Source organism: Pelobates fuscus, chromosome 3 (assembly GCF_036172605.1).
Source record: "Pelobates fuscus isolate aPelFus1 chromosome 3, aPelFus1.pri, whole genome shotgun sequence".
Classification (NCBI taxonomy): Eukaryota; Metazoa; Chordata; class Amphibia; order Anura; family Pelobatidae; genus Pelobates; species Pelobates fuscus.
Window position 1 is genome coordinate 53,032,635 of NC_086319.1, and position 21,366 is coordinate 53,054,000.

At 42.0% G+C, this 21,366-nt stretch overlaps 1 protein-coding gene across 1 annotated transcript in view; it reads right to left on the minus strand.

Moving 5' to 3' along the window:
• GNS (glucosamine (N-acetyl)-6-sulfatase) overlaps positions 1–15,382 on the minus strand; it is a 43,134-nt gene extending 27,752 nt beyond the window's left edge. The window contains exons 1-3 of the mRNA XM_063447064.1: positions 15,104–15,382; positions 6,366–6,425; positions 5,249–5,452 (exon numbers count right to left, since the gene is read on the minus strand). Of these exons, the coding sequence (XP_063303134.1) occupies positions 5,249–5,452; positions 6,366–6,425; positions 15,104–15,253 (414 nt within the window). The 5' untranslated portion in view covers positions 15,254–15,382. The remainder of the gene's footprint in view (positions 1–5,248; positions 5,453–6,365; positions 6,426–15,103) is intronic.
• Between the last annotated feature and the right edge of the window lie 5,984 nt (positions 15,383–21,366).

A 21,366-nucleotide genomic window follows, 5' to 3' on the forward strand; every position in this document is an offset into this window, starting at 1 on the left:
GGCCACTGGCGAAAGGAACATCAGCACAAAAGGCAGAATTAATAGCACTAACACGAGCGTTACAATTGGCTGAAGGTTTAAGAGTGAACATCTATACGGACTCCAAGTATGCGTTTTTAACCACTCATGCCCACGGAGCTTTGTATAAAGAAAGAGGACTACTGAATTCAGAAGGCAAAGAAATCAAGTATGCAGCTGAAATCCTACAACTATTGGAAGCAGTGTGGGAGCCGAAAGAAGTCGGTATCATACATTGTCGAGCGCATCTGAGAGGAGATGGTGATGTAACCAAGGGAAATCGGATGGCAGACAGTACAGCTAAGCGTGCCGCTGAATCAGGAAGACAGGAATATGTGGGGCATATAGCTGCTCTTATACCAACTCCACTGTCTCAATGGACTCCAGTTTATACAGCTCAAGAAGAGGAGTGGTTAAAGACTGAACCGGGAAAGTATTTGGAGAACAAGTGGTATCAGCTAGAAGATGGAAGAATAGTCATTCCAGCATCACTAGCGGTAGAAATTGTCCAAAATTATCACAACGGGACACATTCTGGGAGAGACAGTACAGAAGAATCTCTCAGGAAACATTTCTACATACCAAGATTGTCCAACTTGACTCAGGCCATTGTACGCAGATGTGTAACGTGTGCTAAAAATAATGCAAGACAAGGACCAGTAAAGCCACCAGGAGTCCAGTTTATGGGGGGACTCCCCATGTCCGATCTACAAATAGACTTTACAGTGATGCCTAAATCGGGTGGACATCGTTACCTGCTGGTAATTGTGTGCACCTATTCAGGCTGGGTAGAAGCATGTCCTACTCGTACAGAGAAAGCAGGAGAAGTTGTGAGATTCCTGCTACGAGAAATAATACCCCGATATGGACTACCCTGCTCTATAGGATCGGACAATGGTCCAGCTTTTGTTCATCAGTGCCTACAACAACTGACTCATATGCTTGGTATAAAGTGGAGGCTTCATACTGCATATAGACCGCAGAGCTCTGGTAAGGTAGAGAGAATGAATAGAACTATTAAGAACCAGTTGGCTAAAATGTGTCAGGAAACCCAACTTAAGTGGAACGTTCTCTTACCCATAGCTCTATTGCGAATCCGCAGTACCCCCACCAGAAGGATGGGCCTCTCTCCTTTTGAAATCATGTATGGGCGACCACCTCCCGTACTTGGTAACTTAAGGGGGGATTTGAGTCAGTTGGGAGAAGGAATTACCCGGCAGCAGGTTGTAGAGTTGGGTAAGACTATGGAGGAGGTACAGAAATGGGTACAAGATAGATTACCTGTGAATATTTATCCCCCAGTTCCTAGTTACCATCCAGGAGATCAAGTGTGGATTAAAGAGTGGAATAATGTACCGTTAGGGCCCAAGTGGAGAGGTCCTTATGTTGTTCTTTTGTCTACCCCTACAGTGATAAAAGTAGCCGAAGTGACTCCGTGGATACATCACTCCAGGGTTAAACCAGCAGCAGTCGATTCTTGGCAAGTTACAGCAGATCCAGAGAATCCCTGCAAGATCCGGTTAAAACGCACTACTCAGTCGGAGTAACGAGGAACTTTTGTGGATTACAAATTTTATTGTTACAGGGATTTGGTGAAGTGAGTGTTTTTAGACGGCCATAATAAAGCCTGTCCGCTCACCGACATATAGTATATAAGCCAGGGAAAGTCTCGAAGGGACTCCTGTGAAGACGAGCAGAACTCCATTCCCTGCAGCCCTTACATCCTGGAAGCTGAGGTGCCTTCGCACGGACGAAGACTGAGGATGACGGCGAAAGATGTGTTTTTGATAGTGTTTATTTATGTGTGTTTTTATATTCAGGAAGGTAGAGGTACCGACACTCCTAGCTGTGAGGTATGCATTAAGACTACGAGAACAGGTAACCATATTTCCCAAACCCTAATTTGGCATTCACAATACGAGTGTAAAGGAGATATATCAAGATGTAGATACCTTAATATAGAATATAGTGTGTGCCATTTAGGAGTAGGAGAACCTAAGTGCTTCAGTCCGGAGTATCAACCTCGTACAATTTGGTTGACTCTCAGGAATGGAGATCCTCAGGGGACCCTAATTAATAAGACGGTGTTAGAATCCGTACATTCTTCGGGTGTTCTGCTATTTGATGCATGTAAGGCGATATCAAGTGGTAGAAAGCCGTGGAATGTATGTGGGGATCTTAGATGGGAGAGGACGTATGGGTCTAATGATAAATATATTTGTCCCAGTAATAAAAATAAATATGTGAGTCCCAGATGCCCAAATAGAGAGTATAACTTTTGCCCATATTGGTCTTGTGTGGGGTGGGCAACTTGGGGACAGACAGTAGACAAGGACATGATAGTGACTAAGTTGCCTACTAGCCCATATTGTACGTCTATGGAATGCAACCCAGTCCATATACTTATAAATAACCCCGACAAGTTCTTAGACAAGTATGGCAATTTATTTGGGTTTCAAATATATGGGACGGGTTTAGATCCTGGGACAGTATTGTTTATAGGGATAGAGACTGATACGGTATCCTCCCAAACTCATCAAGTATACCATTCCTTTTATGAAGAGATGAATATAGATAATAAGATCCCCCATAACGCTAAAAACCTGTTCATTGATTTAGCTGAAAGTATTGCCGGTAGTCTTAATGTTACCAACTGCTATGTGTGTGGAGGTACTAACATGGGAGACCAATGGCCTTGGGAAGCAAAGGAGGTAATGTCCGGTTCTGAGGCAGTTGAACAATTAATATCTTCACAAGCCGATTATCATATGAGTGTTAGAGGTAAATCTGAGTGGAGATTAAAGACCTCCATCATAGGTTATGTTTGCATAGCAAGGAAAGGAATAATGTATAATACTTCTGTAGGAGAATTAACTTGTCTAGGGCAAAAAGCTTATGATGATGATACAAAGAATACAACTTGGTGGTCGGCTTCAAATGTCTCAGAACCATCTAACCCGTTTGCTAGATACGCCAATTTAAAGGATGTGTGGTTTGACCTATCCATCACATCTACCTGGAGAGCCCCAGCAAATTTGTACTGGATCTGTGGTAAGAAAGCCTATTCGGAGTTGCCACAGGACTGGGAAGGGGCATGTGTGTTGGGTATGCTCAAACCATTCTTCTTCTTGTTACCTATTGAAACAGGTGAGACTTTAGGTGTTAAAGTGTATGATGTGAATCATAGGAAGAAAAGGGGACCCATAGAGATGGGCGCCTGGGAAGATAATGAATGGCCTCCCCAGCGTATTATAGATTATTATGGGCCAGCCACGTGGGCAGAAGATGGTACCTCTGGTTATAGAACCCCTATTTATATGCTCAACCGTATTAAAAGATTACAGGCGGTGGTTGAGATTATTACTAACGAGACATCACAAGCGCTCAATCTTCTAGCGAAGCATAATACCAGGATGAGGACAGCAGTCTACCAAAATAGATTAGCCTTGGATTACCTTTTGGCAGTAGAGGGAGGTGTATGTGGGAAGTTTAACCTGAGCAATTGCTGTCTTCAAATAGATGACGAAGGGCAAGCAATAGCTGAGCTTACTAGCCATATGGTTAAACTAGCGCATGTGCCTACTCAGGTATGGAAAGGGTACAATCCAAGTAGTTGGTTTGGTAGCTGGTATGAGTGGTTTGGAGGGCTTAAGGCAGTGGTAGGTGGAGTCCTACTGATTTTAATGTTGTGTCTACTCCTGCCGTGTCTTATACCCTTAGTAGTTAGGTCTGTGCAAAGCCTGATAGGAAATATAGCAGAGAGGAAGGCTGCTGCACAGATAATGGCAATATATAAATATAAGGCTCTAGATCAGGGAGAACCAATGCAGGAAGATGAATGTTGAAGATTCACATCATAAGATAAGTCTGGTCTGGTTCAAGGTAACTTGCGGTGTAAGCAAACTAAGGTTAAGTGATGCCTCAAGTAATTGTAAAATATCAAGAGGCATCAAAGGGGGGAATGTGGTGGAATCTCGGTAAAAATAAATTTAGTAGGCCGAGATTACCACGTGGCATGTGTACGATGCTGACGTATCGATCAGTTGGTTGCACGAGGCAAGATACGATCAGTAGTGTACGGAGCATGTGCAAGAATACAGGATATAGTATTCCCCTCCTCCATTGTGCTGGACAAGCCATGCGGTCAAACAGGAAGTTAATTCTTATTTGTGTTGATTGGTTAAGAGAATGTGCGGGTGGAGCTTAATATGGGAGGAGTTATGTGCCTATATAAGGAGCCTGCACTATTGTCCGGGGCTCAGAACTTGTTGTATTTTGGTGACGCTAGTCCCTCTGAGTCCCGATCGGTGATCCAATAAAGAATCTCTTCCTTCCTGAAGAAACCTGTGTCCCTCTCTCTGTGCTTGGCTTCCGTCAGTTTCTCCGGTATCAAAACTGCTCCAGCTCCTTCAAGTTGGATTGTTTGTGCTTGTGAACAGCAATCTTTAAGTCTGACCACAGATTTTCTATTGGATTGAGGTCTGGACTTTGACGAGGCCATTCCAACACATTTACATGTTTCCCCTTAAACCACTCAAGTGTTGCTTTAGCAGTGTGTTTGGGGTCATTGTCCTGCTGGAAGGTGAACCTCCGTCCTAGCCTCAAATAACACAGAGTGGTACAGGTTTTGCTCAAGAATATCCCTATATTTAGCACCATCCATCTTTCCCTCAACTCTGACTAGTGAGGATGAAGACATCCAGCGTCATTGTACATGCTTTACTATGGGGGAAACACTAATGCGAGTGCAGCAATTGCCGCACATGCATATTAGGTCTCTACCGCCGGCTTGCGTCAGCAGCGAAAAAGCGGAGGCAGAGCCTGGACCATCGCTGGGCTCTGGTAAGTGCTAAAAAGTTTATTTTTTTCTTTTTTTTTTAAAAGCACTTCCGCACCATGATGGGTGGGAAGGGGGTGGTTATGATGGATGGGGGCACTATAGCAGGAAAACAACTTTGTTTTCCTGGCGCTATAGTTTCCCTTTAACTAGATCACACGAATATCTATTCACTAAAAGGTTTAACAAATCATAATTTTCCCCACAAACGTAAAATTGACGGAACAATACACATAAGTATCATGCATAAAAGCAGTTAAGTGTGTCCGTTAAAAAGAGAATAAATGCTATTGGTGGTTTTATAGATAACAAATAAGATGGCCGAAGTTTGGGGAGCATCCCTCTTGCTTATAGTGCTCATGTCGTGTTTCTGTATCCATATAAAACGCGTACCTGATTTAAATATTTCCCGGCAAAGAATGTCTGGTAGCCAATGGAGTTGAGCAATGCAGGGAAGGTATACGGCTCCTGAGTCTTCTGCCAGGCTTTGCTGCTACAGTTTCCCTCTATGGTGTTATTTATCACATGGTGATTGTGCGGGTACTTGCCAGTCAGGATGCTAGATCTACTGGGACAACACAAGGCACTGGCAACAAACTGTAAACGAGAAAAGATTTTATAAACAGTTAAACAAGCCACGTGAGTATTTAAAGAACATGAAACTTTATATTAAAAATCCACTTTTCCCGCATAGGACATCAGCATGATGCTGTATTACGGCACATGAAAAGTTCTGCTTTGCAATATGTAAAATTCAAATGCTGCAGGAGGGAAACCAAGCACTCCGTTAAATATGGATTCCAAGCCAACTGCGGTGATTAGCTAAATTACTAACGAGCACTTGCTAGAAGATGGGAGAAAGGGTCCATTGCTTTGATTAACAAAATGTTCGTCTTGTAGCATTAGTTTCACATTTTATAGTCGTATGAAGAAAAAAAAAAAAAAAGAAATGTTCAGAAAAACAGAGAATGCAAAAAAATGTTTTCTAAAACTTGCAGATGCTTAAAAAGGTAAACTTTAAGCACCATAACCACAACACATTACAGAGGCTTATAGATGCTGCAAACTAGTTTTGTCGATCTGTTTTGTAGTGATTTGACAAAAAAAATTTTTTTTTTTTTTTTTTTTTTTTTAAATGCACCATTAGTGTATCTCTTCTACAGATGCATTAAAATTTGGAAATTACAATTCCACATATCTGTCGAACCTCGGGTGGCAATCATAGGCTGAGAGCAGTAGTTATGGTGCTGTTTGTGACACTTCAAGTGACAATAACCATTACTGGTCCGATCTGAGTGATCATTCTACAGTAAAATATGAACATACTGAACTTACATTCAGTTTCAGAAACAAACTAATTTTTGCCTTTAGAACTGCTTAAAAAAATAAAATAAAAAAAGTAAGGAAAGTAAACAAGTGAAGCCCTACAAGTTAGCAGTAATAAAAGGTGTTTATTGTGGAATGTAAAGTGTTCTTACTATACTTTCTTTATTGGCTGGAAAGCACTTACTGCATTACTGAAGGTTATACCATGGTCTGCAATCAGCGCCTTGGTCTTCTTTAATGGAGTCTGCAAAAAGAAAGGCAAGAAAAATTAATTAATAAATAATAATATTAATAAAAAAATATATATATATATTTAAATGTGATGGACGCACGGATGGATTACTCAGAGAACCTTCTAGATTGTATTGTCACGAAGCAGAAAGCAATGCAGGGGCTCTGCAAACAGACGATTACTCACCAGCAAACTATTGCCTCGTTTCCACTGAACGGATCGGTTCGGGTCGGTACAGTTTGGAAGGTTTAGAATGGACCAGCCCATTCTGGTGAGCGTTTCCACTGCAAGTCAGACCTTCAGGGCCATGCTGGGTTTACAAAAAATAATCTTCCTGTCCACCAATCAATGGATTGTATAGTAGCTCCGCCCTAACCGAACCGTTCCATTTTCTATGGCCCTACATCGGAAGCAGGACCCTGAATGGATTGGTACGGTTCGCTTGTAGGGACCACTTTCATAATGGAAACACCCAAAATAGCGAACTGAACCGAACCAATCCGCTCAGTGGAAACGAGGCATAAGTGAACTCTGAGATACACAGAAAATGGGATCTATTTACTAAACTGTGAGTCAAAGTGAACTTGTGAAAAATTAGACAAAAACAGCAGATATGGAGGTTTTCCGAGGTGGTTATAGTCACAGTTTTAATATTATAGTAGGCATTTTGCACTATGGTTTGCAGTTGACCACAATTGTTATTTTATGTGTCTATTCAGCAGTAATAGAACGGAGGACATTATGTATTATTTACTAACGTTAGAATTCAAAGTGAAATTCAAATTTAAGGCCGCAGCAGTTAAACTGAAAGCGTAGCTGACTCATTTCAGTAAATAACTCTGTGAGAGCTGTGGTGAAATGAGGAGGAATTGAACGTTTTAGGCCAAAAAAAGAAGGCTAAATTTACTGTTAGAAAAATAAAATAAATAAAAACTCAGCTATGTTTCCGGATTAGCTATTTTAGGCTACAACCAAATTCCTCGTTTCCCAGTCCAATAAATAAACCTCATGGATAGAATGGAAAATTTCATATACATTTTGCTTTGCAAATATCCGCTAAAATATTACCAGTTAGAAAAAAAAAGGTACAAATCATTGGGGTTTACAGATTTATGTTTTCTTAATTCTTTGCCTTAGCATACCTTTCACTGCTTGCATTGGTATTCACCAACGTGTGCACGGTCATAAATTCAAAGGGGGATTTTATGTCACAATGTCCGTAATCTGCTAATGTTTTCAGTTTGGCTAGCATTTTTCCTAAAAATATCATATTGCCAGAAATGCACACTTCAGAGAATAAACCTGTCACTTGCAAATTAGTTTTAACTCACAGTTATGTCAATAAACGCAAAAGTGTTTATTAAGCCTACGAATAAAGGGCGGTAAAGCCCAAAACAAGGAGATAATTAGATTTTTCCTTTAGCCTGTGCTCATACCAGCCAACTCTGTTGTATTGTTCATTAAATAATAAAGTAATCAATGATTTTAACTAATGTTTGAGTGTAGGGCTCTGTTATCCCACTGCAGTTGTATGATTTAGATCACCTGCTGCCTGATAATTAACCAAATTTGGAACTTCTATTTACCTAATTGTTGCTACAGAAATGTTAAAAAAAAAATTAGGCCTCAATTTGCAGCCACTTGTTTTTTTGTTTTTTTTAAATTGATTGAAACAAATGTGTGGCCGTCCCCAGAACAGTCCAATAACTGGGAAGGATGGGGGGTAGGCGTGGGTTACAAATCGGGTGTTCCAGTTCAAAGCTTTGTGCGACTGGATAGAGTTACTAGTCAGCCAATCAGGCTTGCGACATATGTATTGTCCTGCAGGAGTACTTTGTGTACACTGTGTGCAGAATTATTAGGCAAATGAGTATTTTGACCACATCATCCTTTTTATGCATGTTGTCTTACTCCAAGCTGTATAGGCTCGAAAGCATACTACCAATTAAGCATATTAGGTGATGTGCATCTCTGTAATGAGAAGGGGTGTGGTCTAATGACATCAACACCCTATATCAGGTGTGCATAATTATTAGGCAACTTCCTTTCCTTTGGCAAAATGGGTCAAAAGAAGGACTTGACAGGCTCAGAAAAGTCAAAAATAGTGAGATATCTTGCAGAGGGATGCAGCACTCTTAAAATTGCAAAGCTTCTGAAGCTTGATCATCGAACAATCAAGCGTTTCATTCAAAATAGTCAACAGGGTCGCAAGAAGCGTGTGGAGAAACCAAGGCGCAAAATAACTGCCCATGAACTGAGAAAAGTCAAGCGTGCAGCTGCCAAGATGCCACTTGCCACCAGTTTGGCCATATTTCAGAGCTGCAACATCACTGGAGTGCCCGAAAGCACAAGGTGTGCAATACTCAGAGACATGGCCAAGGTAAAAAAGGCTGAAAGACGACCACCACTGAACAAGACACACAAGCTGAAACGTCAAGACTGGGCCAAGAAATATCTCAAGACTGATTTTTCTAAGGTTTTATGGACTGATGAAATGAGAGTGAGTCTTGATGGGCCAGATGGATGGATTGGTAAAGGGCAGAGAGCTCCAGTCCGACTCAGACGCCAGCAAGGTGGAGGTGGAGTACTGGTTTGGGCTGGTATCATCAAAGATGAGCTTGTGGGGCCTTTTCGGGTTGAGGATGGAGTCAAGCTCAACTCCCAGTTTCTGGAAGACACCTTCTTCAAGCAGTGGTACAGGAAGAAGTCTGCATCCTTCAAGAAAAACATGATTTTCATGCAGGACACTGCTCCATCACACGCGTCCAAGTACTCCACAGCGTGGCTGGCAAGAAAGGGTATAAAAGAAGAAAATCTAATGACATGGCCTCCTTGTTCACCTGATCTGAACCCCATTGAGAACCTGTGGTCCATCATCAAATGTGAGATTTACAAGGAGGGAAAACAGTACACCTCTCTGAACAGTGTCTGGGAGGCTGTGGTTGCTGCTGCACGCAATGTTGATAGTGAACAGATCAAAACACTGACAGAATCCATGGATGGCAGGCTTTTGAGTGTCCTTGCAAAGAAAGGTGGCTATATTGGTCACTGATTTGTTTTTGTAATGTTTTTGAATGTCAGAAATGTATATTTGTGAATGTTGAGATGTTATATTGGTTTCACTGGTAAAAATAAATAATTGAAATGGGTATATATTTGTTTTTTGTTAAGTTGCCTAATAATTATGCACAGTAATAGTCACCTGCACACACAGATATCCCCCTAAAATAGCTAAAACTAAAAACAAACTAAAAACTACTTCCAAAAATATTCAGCTTTGATATTAATGAGTTTTTTGGGTTCATTGAGAACATGGTTGTTGTTCAATAATAAAATTAATCCTCAAAAATACAACTTGCCTAATAATTCTGCACTCCCTGTATGCTTGAATTGAACCCCTTAAGGACCAAACTTCTGGAATAAAAGGGAATCATGACATGTCACACATGTCATGTGTCCTTAAAGGGAAACTCCAGTGCCAGGAAAACAATCCGTTTTCCTGGCACTGGAGGGTCCCTCTCCCTCCCACCCCCCATTCCCCAGTTACTGAAGGGGTGAAAACCCCTTCAGTCACTTACCTCAGGCAGCGACATGTCCCACGTCGCTACCTGCTCCTCCTTCTTCCTCCGTCGGCCGGTGGGCGAGACTGATCCCGCCCACCGGCCGAGGAGACCTAATGCGCATGCGCAGCAATGCCACGCATGCGCATTAGCGCACCCCATAGGAAAGCATTGAAAATTAATTTCAATGCTTCCCTATGGGGAATAGAGCGACGCTGGAGGTCCTCACATAATCTGTGCTAGGGACCAGGAAGTTCCTTCTAGTGGCTGTCTAGTAGACAGCCACTAGGGGAGGACTTAACCTTGCAAGGTAATTATTGCAGTTTATAAAAAAACTGCAACAATTACAGTTGCAGTGTTAAGGGTAATGGGAGTTGGCACCCAGACCACTCCAATGAGCAGAAGTGGTCTGGGTGCCTGGAGTGTCCCTTTAAGGGGTTAAAGGGACAGTACAGTCTGTCCCTGCAGGCTTTTTGATGTAAACACTGCCTATTCTACCTGACTAGGAACACCTCTAGTGGCAGTCACTCAGACGGGCACTAGAAGTGCATCATGGGTCAGTGCTACACAAAGTGCAGCACTGACGTTCAGCATCTCCACGCTTTGGATGGAGGAGCTGAACTTTCTTTACAGAGATGCACTGAGATGCACTGGTTCTATGAAAGATGCACTGGTTCTATGAAAAGTTGTTGATTGATGCAGCCTGATATTTTGCTGCACATGTGCAATAACCTCCCAATGCTTTCCTGTTGGAAAGCATTGGATTGGCTGAGATAATCAATTCTAATAATCTCAGCCAGGAAAGTGAAGTGGGGGCGAACCAGCACCGGCGTACCCATGTGGATCTGGAATAAAGGTGAGGATTTTCTTTATTTTTTTATTTAACAGGGCAAAATGGGTATTTAACACTATGTATTTCTGGCACTATGGTGTTCCTTCAAGGAACACCAGGTAAATATTATTTCTGGCTTGTGACAAAACTAGGACTGTCCCTGCAGATTTAGGACACTTTGTTACTATGCATCCCTTTTGTCTTTTTCCCAATTCTACACAACTAGGGTTATTTACTAAAGTGAGAACTGTTGGGAATTCAAAGTGAATTTCAAATTTAAAGTCAAAATAGAGAACTGCAAAAATTCTCGAAGTCCCCTATGGTTCCAGTTTGGGTGCTTTGGCCTTAAATTTAAAAATTCACTTTGAATCCTGACAATTCTCACTTTAGTGGAATAACCCTGGCCAAGCACAGTGTGCCGTGGCATAACGTAAAGAAGCATATACACTTTTTATTGTCTGCCTCTACTTCTGATCAATATGTCCTGCACTAAACAGGAAAAGTACAATAAATGGTAATTAGATTGCCTGCAGCAGGTACAATATATCTCCTGCATTAATCTCCAAATTAATTTTGTTCTTCTATCCTGGATACCTTGGCAGCATAGAGAAACTCACATTTACAGTAAAGTCTAAGTAAACTTCTGCATTTTTATTGTGGGTAGCACATTGCAGATATAGAAAATAGCAAATTGGATTTAGGGAGGTGCAACAGAAAATAAATAATGAACAGATTATACTTATATTCAGTGAATCCTGATTTCGACCTAGAATTCAAGAAAAAAGCATAGTATAATACTGTTACACTTAAAAAGCAGAGTGAAAACAGAGGTAATGGGTCACTCACGATCTGCAGAGCCTTAGGAAGCAGGCTCTGGCTGTAAAAGCACGTGAATAATGAGCTTATTCAAGCTATCTCCACTGGTTCTTGGTGATAAGGCACTTTCTCTCCCCACAAAGGACAACAGCAGAATAAAATAAAGTAAAAAAGTTTTAAAATAAAATAACAGCACATTGCAGATGTTCGCGCACGGCTCGTTAGGACACTACATCGACTGGCTTGTTCCAATCACATAGAACAGTGCTCCCCAACCTTTTTATCGCCGCGGACCGGTAAACATTTGATAATTTTTCCGTGGCCCGCTTGTTTTGATTTAATAAGACAAAAAAAAAAAAAAACAGTCACATATATTAAAAAAACACGCAGACACATACATAGTCAGAAAATCACAAACACAGTCACATAAAGACATAGACTCAAAATTGTGTGTATGTGTGTGTGAGCGGTGCAGTGTGTATGTGAGGGTGGCAGTGTGTGTGAGAGTTGCAGTGTGTGTGTGTTTGGGGCGATGTGTGTATGGGGGGCAGTGTTTGCGGGGCAGTGTGTGTAGTGTGTGTATGGGGCAGTGTTTGGGGGCAGTGTGTGTAGTGTGTGTATGGGGCAGTGTTTGTGGGGCAGTGTGTGTAGTGTGTGTATGGGGGCAGTGTTTGCAGTGTGTGTATGGGGCAGTGTGTGTATGGGGGCAGTGTGTGTAGTGTGTGTATGGGGGCAGTGTTTGGGGGCAGTGTGTGTAGTGTGTGTATGGGGGAGTGTTTGTGGGGCAGTGTGTGTAGTGTGTGTATGGGGCAGTGTTTGTGGGGCAGTGTGTGTAGTGTGTGTATGGGGGCAGTGTTTGCGGGGCAGTGTGTGTAGTGTGTGTATGGGGCAGTGTTTGTGGGGCAGTGTGTGTAGTGTGTGTATGGGGCAGTGTTTGTGGGGCTGGGTGTGTAGTGTGTGTATGGGGGCAGTGTGTGTAGTGTGTGTATGGGGGCAGTGTGTGTAGTGTGTGTATGGGGCAGTGTTTGTGGGGCTGTGTGTGTATGGGGCAGTGTTTGTGGGGCAGTGTGTGTAGTGTGTGTATGGGGCAGTGTTTGTGGGGCAGTGTGTGTAGTGTGTGTATGGGGCAGTGTTTGGGGGCAGTGTGTGTAGTGTGTGTATGGGGGCTGTGTGTGTAGTGTGTGTATGGGGCAGTGTTTGGGGGCAGTGTGTGTAGTGTGTGTATGGGGGCAGTGTGTGTAGTGTGTGTATGGGGCAGTGTTTGTGGGGCTGTGTGTGTAGTGTGTGTATGGGGCAGTGTTTGTGGGGCTGTGTGTGTAGTGTGTGTATGGGGCAGTGTTTGTGGGGCAGTGTGTGTAGGGCTGTGTGTGTAGTGTGTGTATTGGGCAGTGTGTGTAGTGTGTGTATGGGGCAGTGTGTGTAGGGCTGTGTGTGTAGTGTGTGTATGGGGCAGTGTGTGTATGGGGAGTAAGGAGGGTAGGGAGGCTTTTTTTTATTTATTTAATTAAAAATAATATATTGATGTCCCCCCTCCCTTCTTACCTTTACTGGGAGGAGGGGGGACATTTCTTAGTCCCTGGTGGTCCGGTGGGTATTCCCTGGTGGTCCGGTGGTGGTGAGGTGAACTCTAGCCCAGTTACAGGGCTAGAGTTCACTCTCGCGAGATTTGGAGCGTTGCCGTGGTTACCGCGGCAACGCTCCAAATCTCGCGAGAGGAGGACCCGGAGGAGCTGCAGGTAAGAGCTCCTGGGTCCTCTCTCTCTCCCCTGCCGGCTGCCAGCACAGTGCCTGCGGACCGGGGAGGGAGATCTCTGATCTCCCCTCCGGTCCGCAGGCACATTGCAGGGCTGGCACTTGGGCAATGCCAGCCCTGCATTAGCCGGCAGGCTCGCACACCCCTGGGCGGCCCGGTACCGTTTGATCCACGGACCGGTACCGGTCCGCGGCCCGGGGGTTGGGGAACACTGACATAGAAGACTGTCTCAGCTAACTTGGTATTTATAGTATATACATGGGAGCTGAGCACTGAGGAAACGCTGAGGCCATCATGATTATTAAATAATTAATTTCTGTCATTTCTAAGTGAATTTCAAATTGTAGGTCATGCTTCCCCATATTCCAGCCCTCCAGATGTTGCTGAACTACAACTACCATGATTCTATGAATGAAATAGATAGGCCGAGAATCATGGGAGTTGAAGTTCAGCAACATCTGGAGGGCTGGAGTTTGGGGAAGCCTGTTGTAGGTCAAAATAGCTTAAAGGGACACTCCAGTGCCTGGAAAACGGATCCCAATCCCCGGTTGCTGAAGGGGTAAAAACCCCTTCAGTCACTTACCTGAGACCCCCGCCGATGTCCCTCAGCAGTGGTTTCGGGTCGCCGCCGCTCCTCCTCTTCCTCATTACGTCGTCCGGTGGGCGAGACTGATCCCGCCCGCCAGCCACGGAGACCTAATGCGCATGCACGGCAATGCCACGCATGTGCATTAGAGCTCGCCATAGGAAAGCATTGAAAAGCGTGAGGACGTGAGGACGTCCAGCGACGCTCTAACACAGATAATCTGTGCTATGGACCAGGAAGTGCCCTCTAGTGGCTGTCTAGTAGACAGCCACTAGAGGTGGAGTTAACCCTGCAAGGTAATTATTGCAGTTTATAAAAAACTGCAATAATTACAGTTGCAGGGTTAAGGGTAGTGGGAGTTGGCACCCAGATCACTCCAATGGGCAGATGTGGTCTGGGTGCCTGGAGTGTCCCTTTAACTAGAAACACAGCGGACTGAGGTTTTAATTTTTCCCTTAAATTGGCTATTTTTGGCCTAAAATCTGAAGGTGACTTTGTATTCCCAACAATTCAAGCTTTAGGGAATATCCGTTTACGTCACATTTAGGTTAATGTCTTCGTTCTTTTTCCCCCACGCACTTTATACATTACTACAGATTTTCCACAACAATAGTTTAGCTGTATTCTGTCATACTGCTTACCCGGCTCAGATTAAAACTTTTGCACAATTATTTATTAAAGGCAATTAATTCGGTGATAATGACATATGGCTCTAAAATAATACATTTTAATAATAAAATATCAGTATTGTAGACATAAGGCAGAGTTACATGATCTTGCCTAGTATTCTACAAATCAGCAGCACAATCCAAGCCTGCACATTTCCCAAAATGCTCAGCAGAGCATGAAGGGGAATGTAGTTTTCAGACCATGCACTATAAACAAGGAAGAGATCTGATCACGTGATAAACCCTGGCATATTAAACTGAGCAACAGGACAAACCAGGTAGGGTATTATTAAAGCACATGGTGACTGGGGGATGCTTGACAAAACAAAAAATAAAATGCACAGTCCAGATAATGAAAGGACAGGAACACAAGTAAACAGAAGTGTAATAAACTGATACATGTGCTCTGCCCCACACCCCCTGCCCTCTGTGCAACATAAAAAACCAGATACAAAATATCTCCTAAACTAGTTACCATGCCACCCAGGGAGACATCCTGATCATCTGTCAGAATCAGCACGATGTTAGGCTTCCGAGCTGCCCCCTCCACTCTGCCCAGTGAGCACACCGACAGCAGCAGCAGCAGCAAGCAGGTCCTTAAAGTGAGACATGGTGGGGGAGACATGGTGGGCTGCTCAGGAATCCTGCCTTTGCCTTATTCCATTGCCTGGAGTACTGTGAGACTTGCAGAATCTCCTGGTAATGAGGAAGTTAAATGTTGCTGGTCAGCTGTTCTCTTACAGAACAGTCACATGTTTGGTGAAAACAGGAAGGGAGGAGAGAAGAAAGGGGAACAGGAAAAACCAGAGCAGAGGCAGAAGGAGTGGGCGGGCCATCTTGATACAATGTATTGTGTGTGGAATGTTTGGTGAGCGCAGAGACCTGCTGTGCCTACCTGCTCTGGACTGACTCCCATCACCCCGTGCCAACATCAGTGCAGAGCAGGTTCGGTACACCGGTAAAAACACATGGGGGTTAACTCACTGAACACCAAATGGTAGTAACATAATATCTAAATCGCAATCTTTGAACAAAAATAGTTAATCTGGAATAATTCACCAACTCAACTAAAATCACAATTTAGCTATTTTAGTTTTTTTGTTTTTGTTTTTTTTACCATTCAGATTGTGATTTGCGTATATAGATCTGGAAAAAGAAAATAATCAGGGTTTTAATTCAAAGTTTGTTTGCTTAAAGGGACACTATAGTCACCAGAACAATTCCACCTTAATGTAGTTTTTCTGGTGTTTATAGTCAGTCCCCTCAGGATTTTCAATGTGAATAGGCAGTGTTTACATTACATTTACCTTAACATTACTGCCTAGTATCACCTCTAGTGTCAGTCTCTCAGATGGCCACTAGGTGTGCTTCCTGTTTCAGTGCTGCACAGTGTCTCCATAGAAATGCATTCATTCAGTGCATCACTATGAGGAGATACTGAGTGGTGCAGTAGGAAAGCATTGGATTGGCTGAGATTGTCAAGTTTGATGATCTCAGCCACAGAGGCGAGGCTAGCCACAATGAGACCATCATGTGGCTGGAAAAAGTTGACTAAAATCGCATCTTCAAAGGGAGGCAAGGGAGACAGTCACCTAAACAGTTATTTTACCACTATAGTGTCAGGAATTCATGTTTGCCATGCTGACACTATAGTGTTCCATTCATTTACAAAATGTCAAACTTAGTTACCCTGCAACTCTCAGAATAAATAACTATGAATTGTGTAGCTTACGTCTGACTAAAAAGCATTGGTGACATAGTTTTTGGCTTAGTAAACTTACTTATTAAGTAATTGCAGACATATACCCCTAACGGCATAACATGAAAAAAAAAATACCATTACAGCCACATGCATGTCCACAAATATTGGGAAAACAGTTTCCATTATTGTGTCCTCTGTCAAAAAAAATAAGAAAAATTAGAAAAGGCGGGATTTATGTATAAGTGTCTGCTGCGCCTATTTATTCTATTGTTAGCCTCCAGATATTCCTTATTCTGCCTTTGCCATCCATTTTATTTTCCCATTACTTTTTGCGAAAAGAGCAATGACAAGTAGTCTGAAAACGAATTTTGGAGCACTGCAGAAAAAAGGCAGCTGTGTGTAAATTTAGAAAGCAGTTGCAGTTTTATATAAATTAAAATAAACGCAGGGCCGTCTCTCGGCATGGGCACGCTGGGCAGTAGAGTCAAAACATTGAACTGCACATTACCTGTGTGTGTCATGTCTGCAGTTTGACACAATAAATCACATCCTGGAAGCGCTGTGCTATTATTTATTGTAATATTATATGTGGGTGGGTGAGAAATTAGGCTGTTATTAAAGAGCTTTATTCAAGGAGCGTGAGAGAGAACTTATATATATGTTCTTTTATTTATGGCGAAAAAAAAGCAGAACTGACAAATTTAGAAATGTTGGTCTATGCAAAACAAGAAAGTGGCAATAGCGAACAGGAAAAAAATGTTTACCTATGATGGCTTTTCACCAACCGTACTATAACTCTCTGGTGCCCTAGGGAGCTACTCACCATGCCACATGAGAAAAGAGGTCTTGTGATACTTGGCAAACTGTACAAAACATTTTTTTGCTGCAGCACGTCCTAGAATATTTTGTGCAGTTTTCTCCTCAAGTATGATCTCTCAAAATTAAGACGATAAGAACTCATTTGTTTAAAAAAAAAAAAAAGACAGTTGCTACTTTGGGTATTTGATGATAAATGATTGTTGAATCAATTTAAAAAAAATCTAGTACTCGTGGTATTTGCCTGGAGGTCAGATAATTATCAGGGTTTTTCAATAAAGTGCAAACTGTCAGGATCCAAACTAAATTTAAAGATCGTTCAAAGTAAATTTCCCATTTTAGCTCAATATACTGAAAGCATAGCTGATTTGAGAACTGTTCATAGACTGGCTATTTGGTGTTACAATTCAAAAATCACTTTGAACTCACTTTGTTGCTCTGAACAGATAATTACAGATGTATTGCATGTATTTTTGTCCAATGATATAAATAAATGCTATTTTTTTTTTTACTTTATTTTTGTTCAATTCACACGTACAAGCAAAGTGCCAGATAGCACAGATATAAAAAAAAAATCAACATTAATAGGACTGACCAGTGTACATATAATGTGACATTGAGAAGCGAGCTCAGGAATTGAGGTTTTTTTTTGTATAAAACATAAAAGCCCTCCAAACAGCAAAAACAAATATTTGCTGAATATAAAATAGTAGAGGAACAAAGTTGTGAGAATAATATGGAGACCACAGGAAGACTTCATATGAAATTTGTATGCACAATTTGAAGAAAAGAAAAACCAACGTGCAAAAATGTAAGCACTAACTGAAGACCTAAAAAATGGGTCAGCGAGGCTTAGATAGCAAACTGTCAACAAATTCCTAATCTAGGTAGGGGTAAGACCAGCTTATAAAATACCCATAAAGAATCATTGCGCGATGAAGTGAAGGAAAGATACCTTACTAGCCCCAGGCCTAGAAATGAGCCAGTACTTTATCACCACTTGTTCTCAAGTCCTTCTTCCCAGGAGGTCTTTGAAGGAACCAAGAACACCAGTTTTGGCGTCTCTGTTGTCTACTCCCAAAGACCCTCCACAGGTGTGGATGGTGTAATGGTGAAAACCCACTAGTGGGCTCCACTGTGGCAAAACACAGCTTAATGTGGCAGATATGCCTAGTAGAGGCACCCAAGACTTCCTTCCCTGCTGGCTTTTATCACCCTTTAATACGTTTTAAGCTTTGTCAGGACCAGTCTTTGAACAGTTAAGATCAGAATTTTGCACAAATAAAGTCAAACTTTGATAAAACATTTTCGGACTGTAGGTAAGGTCTCAGTTCACACAGCCACGTGGCTATCTTGCAACATGCACATGTGCACCGCTGTTTCAGTACACAATCCTTCACCTAAGCTAGCAGGCAGCCTCCACTGCGAGGACCAGGATATCCACCACAGGTCCAAAGGCCTGGTGTAGCAGGAGGCTGAGGAGCCTAGAAGACCAGTGCGCTGCAATATAAGAGGATGGCCATCTTCCTCACTTGGTCTCCAGCTAGGCTTCCATTGTAGGAGCTGCAGGCCAAGCCTGGGTTTAGTCTTCCTGGAAAATGGCACCAGCCTCTGTGCAAGGTCAATGACCCACACCAAAAGGCAAAAAAAAGCTGATTATCGCCAGAAGGTTGTCAAAAAGACTTAATATTGGAGTAATGATAATTCAGTAATGCCGTCCATCGCAGAGGTCAGCACCGCCACTCGAGTTACTCATGATGAGTAAGTTGTAGAAAAAAAGAGAAGTGAATGGCAAATATATATTCAGTTAGCTGGAAATATAAATGCCTTGGAGAATTTTCCATTTCAACTATTTTGCCCTAAAATATTCTATTCACTTGTCATTTCTTCACAATGTCTTTGTTATTGAATATATCACATCCACAGAATTCTTCACTCAACTGAGAATTGATGGGAAATCAATGGGAATTTCAAATTTAAAAGGACACTCAAGTGCCAACCTCCACCGTCTCCCCCACACCCCTTACATGAAGATCATTTTAAAAACATTTAGTAGATATACCTTCAATGAAAACATGCATGCATTTTATAATTTATTTTTTTCATTGTGGCAAGTCTAAAAACAGCCTTTAAAAGCTGCAGTTCTCTTGTCTGCATTAGCAAGCCATCTCCTTCTAATTCCGCCCAGACTTTCTGTGGCTGTCCAATCACAGACTTCCCTATGTAGCTCAATGAGAATTTTTTTTGCAAGGTAGGTGCTTTGAGCTAAGCTACCAGGAAGTAACAAGACCAGTTGTCTGATTGACAGCCAGGGGATGTAACAATGTTAATTCATATAAGTGCCACTTTCTATTGGAATCTGCACTTTTTGTAAAATAAATAAAGAGGACACACTCTTCACACATAAAGGACTTCAGCACGCTACGGTGGTTCAGATGCTTGTGTGTGCTGCTACAAAGTAACTTAGATGGAAGCATAGCTGATTGAGGGATTTTTTCCAATTGGTTAACTTGGCCTTACATTTTAAAATCACTTTGAATTCCCAACAATTCTCACTTTAGTGAATAATCCTGAGTTCTCTTGTTTTTAAGTATTTCCTGGTATCTAAGTTCTTATAAAGTTAGAAATTATCTATAAAAGTCTTTGATAAATGATAAAATACGTCATTTGCGGTACATAATACGTTCCAAGACAAATAACACTATCAAGATCTGCACAGAAAACTCAACTTACTGCTTCCAAAAAAACTAATAATGCACACTTATCAGTGTTTGAACAACTACTACAAAGGAAAGAAAAAGCTCCAGGGATTGGAAATAAGTGGCACGTTTCCAGTCTCCTACCTGACGCATATTCCCAGGTTTCCAATTATTTACTGATCACACAACCTGATATATCCATGAAGTGTGTTCCTGGCACCATACTTGCTTCACCCTTCTCAAACCATTAACTAATGTGCCCAAATAAACCCTTGCTTGCAAACAACTATACGTAAAATAATTTATTTATTTTTAAGTCAATGTATGGAGGGCAGGGCCTGACTGCCAAGATGAATGGATGCACTAAATTGTAGCTCCTCCATTCTAGCGCAACTACAATGCTGTAATAACTAAATTTAGCAACTGGTACCTATGAATGTGCTACTTTGTCTGGCATTGCACCGGTCTGAGAGATCCTCACATCCGTGATTCTGCAGCCTAGTCTCGTTGGCTAAGTGGGCTGATCTTTGAGGCATCTTGATTGGATCGGTGGGGGTTATCCTGTTTTCCACTTGGGAAGCTTTACTTACCATCTCTTACACACTCTCGCTCAAGCATTCCTGATGGCTGATCCAAGAACGTCTCATCGTCAGCTCTACTGCATTAAATAGCGGGAAAAGCAGAACAGAGTTGGGAATCAACCTTTCCAATGAAATTTGCAGCCATAGTGAGAATTTTTCCAACATATTTATCGTGCCCAAGTGGTCACCTTACAAGTTACCGGCAGGCTGCAGGCACTATCTCAGCCAAATATTCTCTCTCTGGGCTGGGAACCCAGATGGAAGTAACTCCATGCTGCCATTTACATTCCCGGGAGGATCTCTGCAATATGGGACTCTCACAGGACCGTGATCCCACCACCAGGAGGGACGATCAGTAGACTATTGGCACCACTTCTCACTACTGCCTGGGTCAGGAGAGTTGGAGTAATGGAACACCCCTGTGCCGGGTAATGCTGAGCAATTCATTTTCCAAGGAGCAAGATTCCCAAAGTGGCCTGGTTGTGGCATAGGATGAGTGATGGTCCAAGCAAATCATAAGGGGGCTCTTATTTTAACCTGACAAGAACATTTATATAGCTTTTGTGTTTATTTTCAGTTTTTTCTTTAAGCCTAGGTTACCTTTTTACTGCCTACAAGTTTATTACATGCTTTTCTGCCCATGCACCATGCAACGATGTCTTTAACAAATAAGATATGTTTATTGCCTCATGGGCTACTTTATTATGCCACATTATGCAATGTCTCTATTCACCTACAACCTTTTTCCCTATTGAAAAATGAGGTATTGCTACTCTGTATACATTTGACTTAGCTATGCTATAGCTTGTTTGTACACATACTGAGATATATACTCACTTTCACTGTGATATATTTTACGTGAATACCTCAATAAAAATTTGACTAACAAAACCAATGCATATATTTTTTTCTATATTTTTTATTTAATTAAACTTTTCTA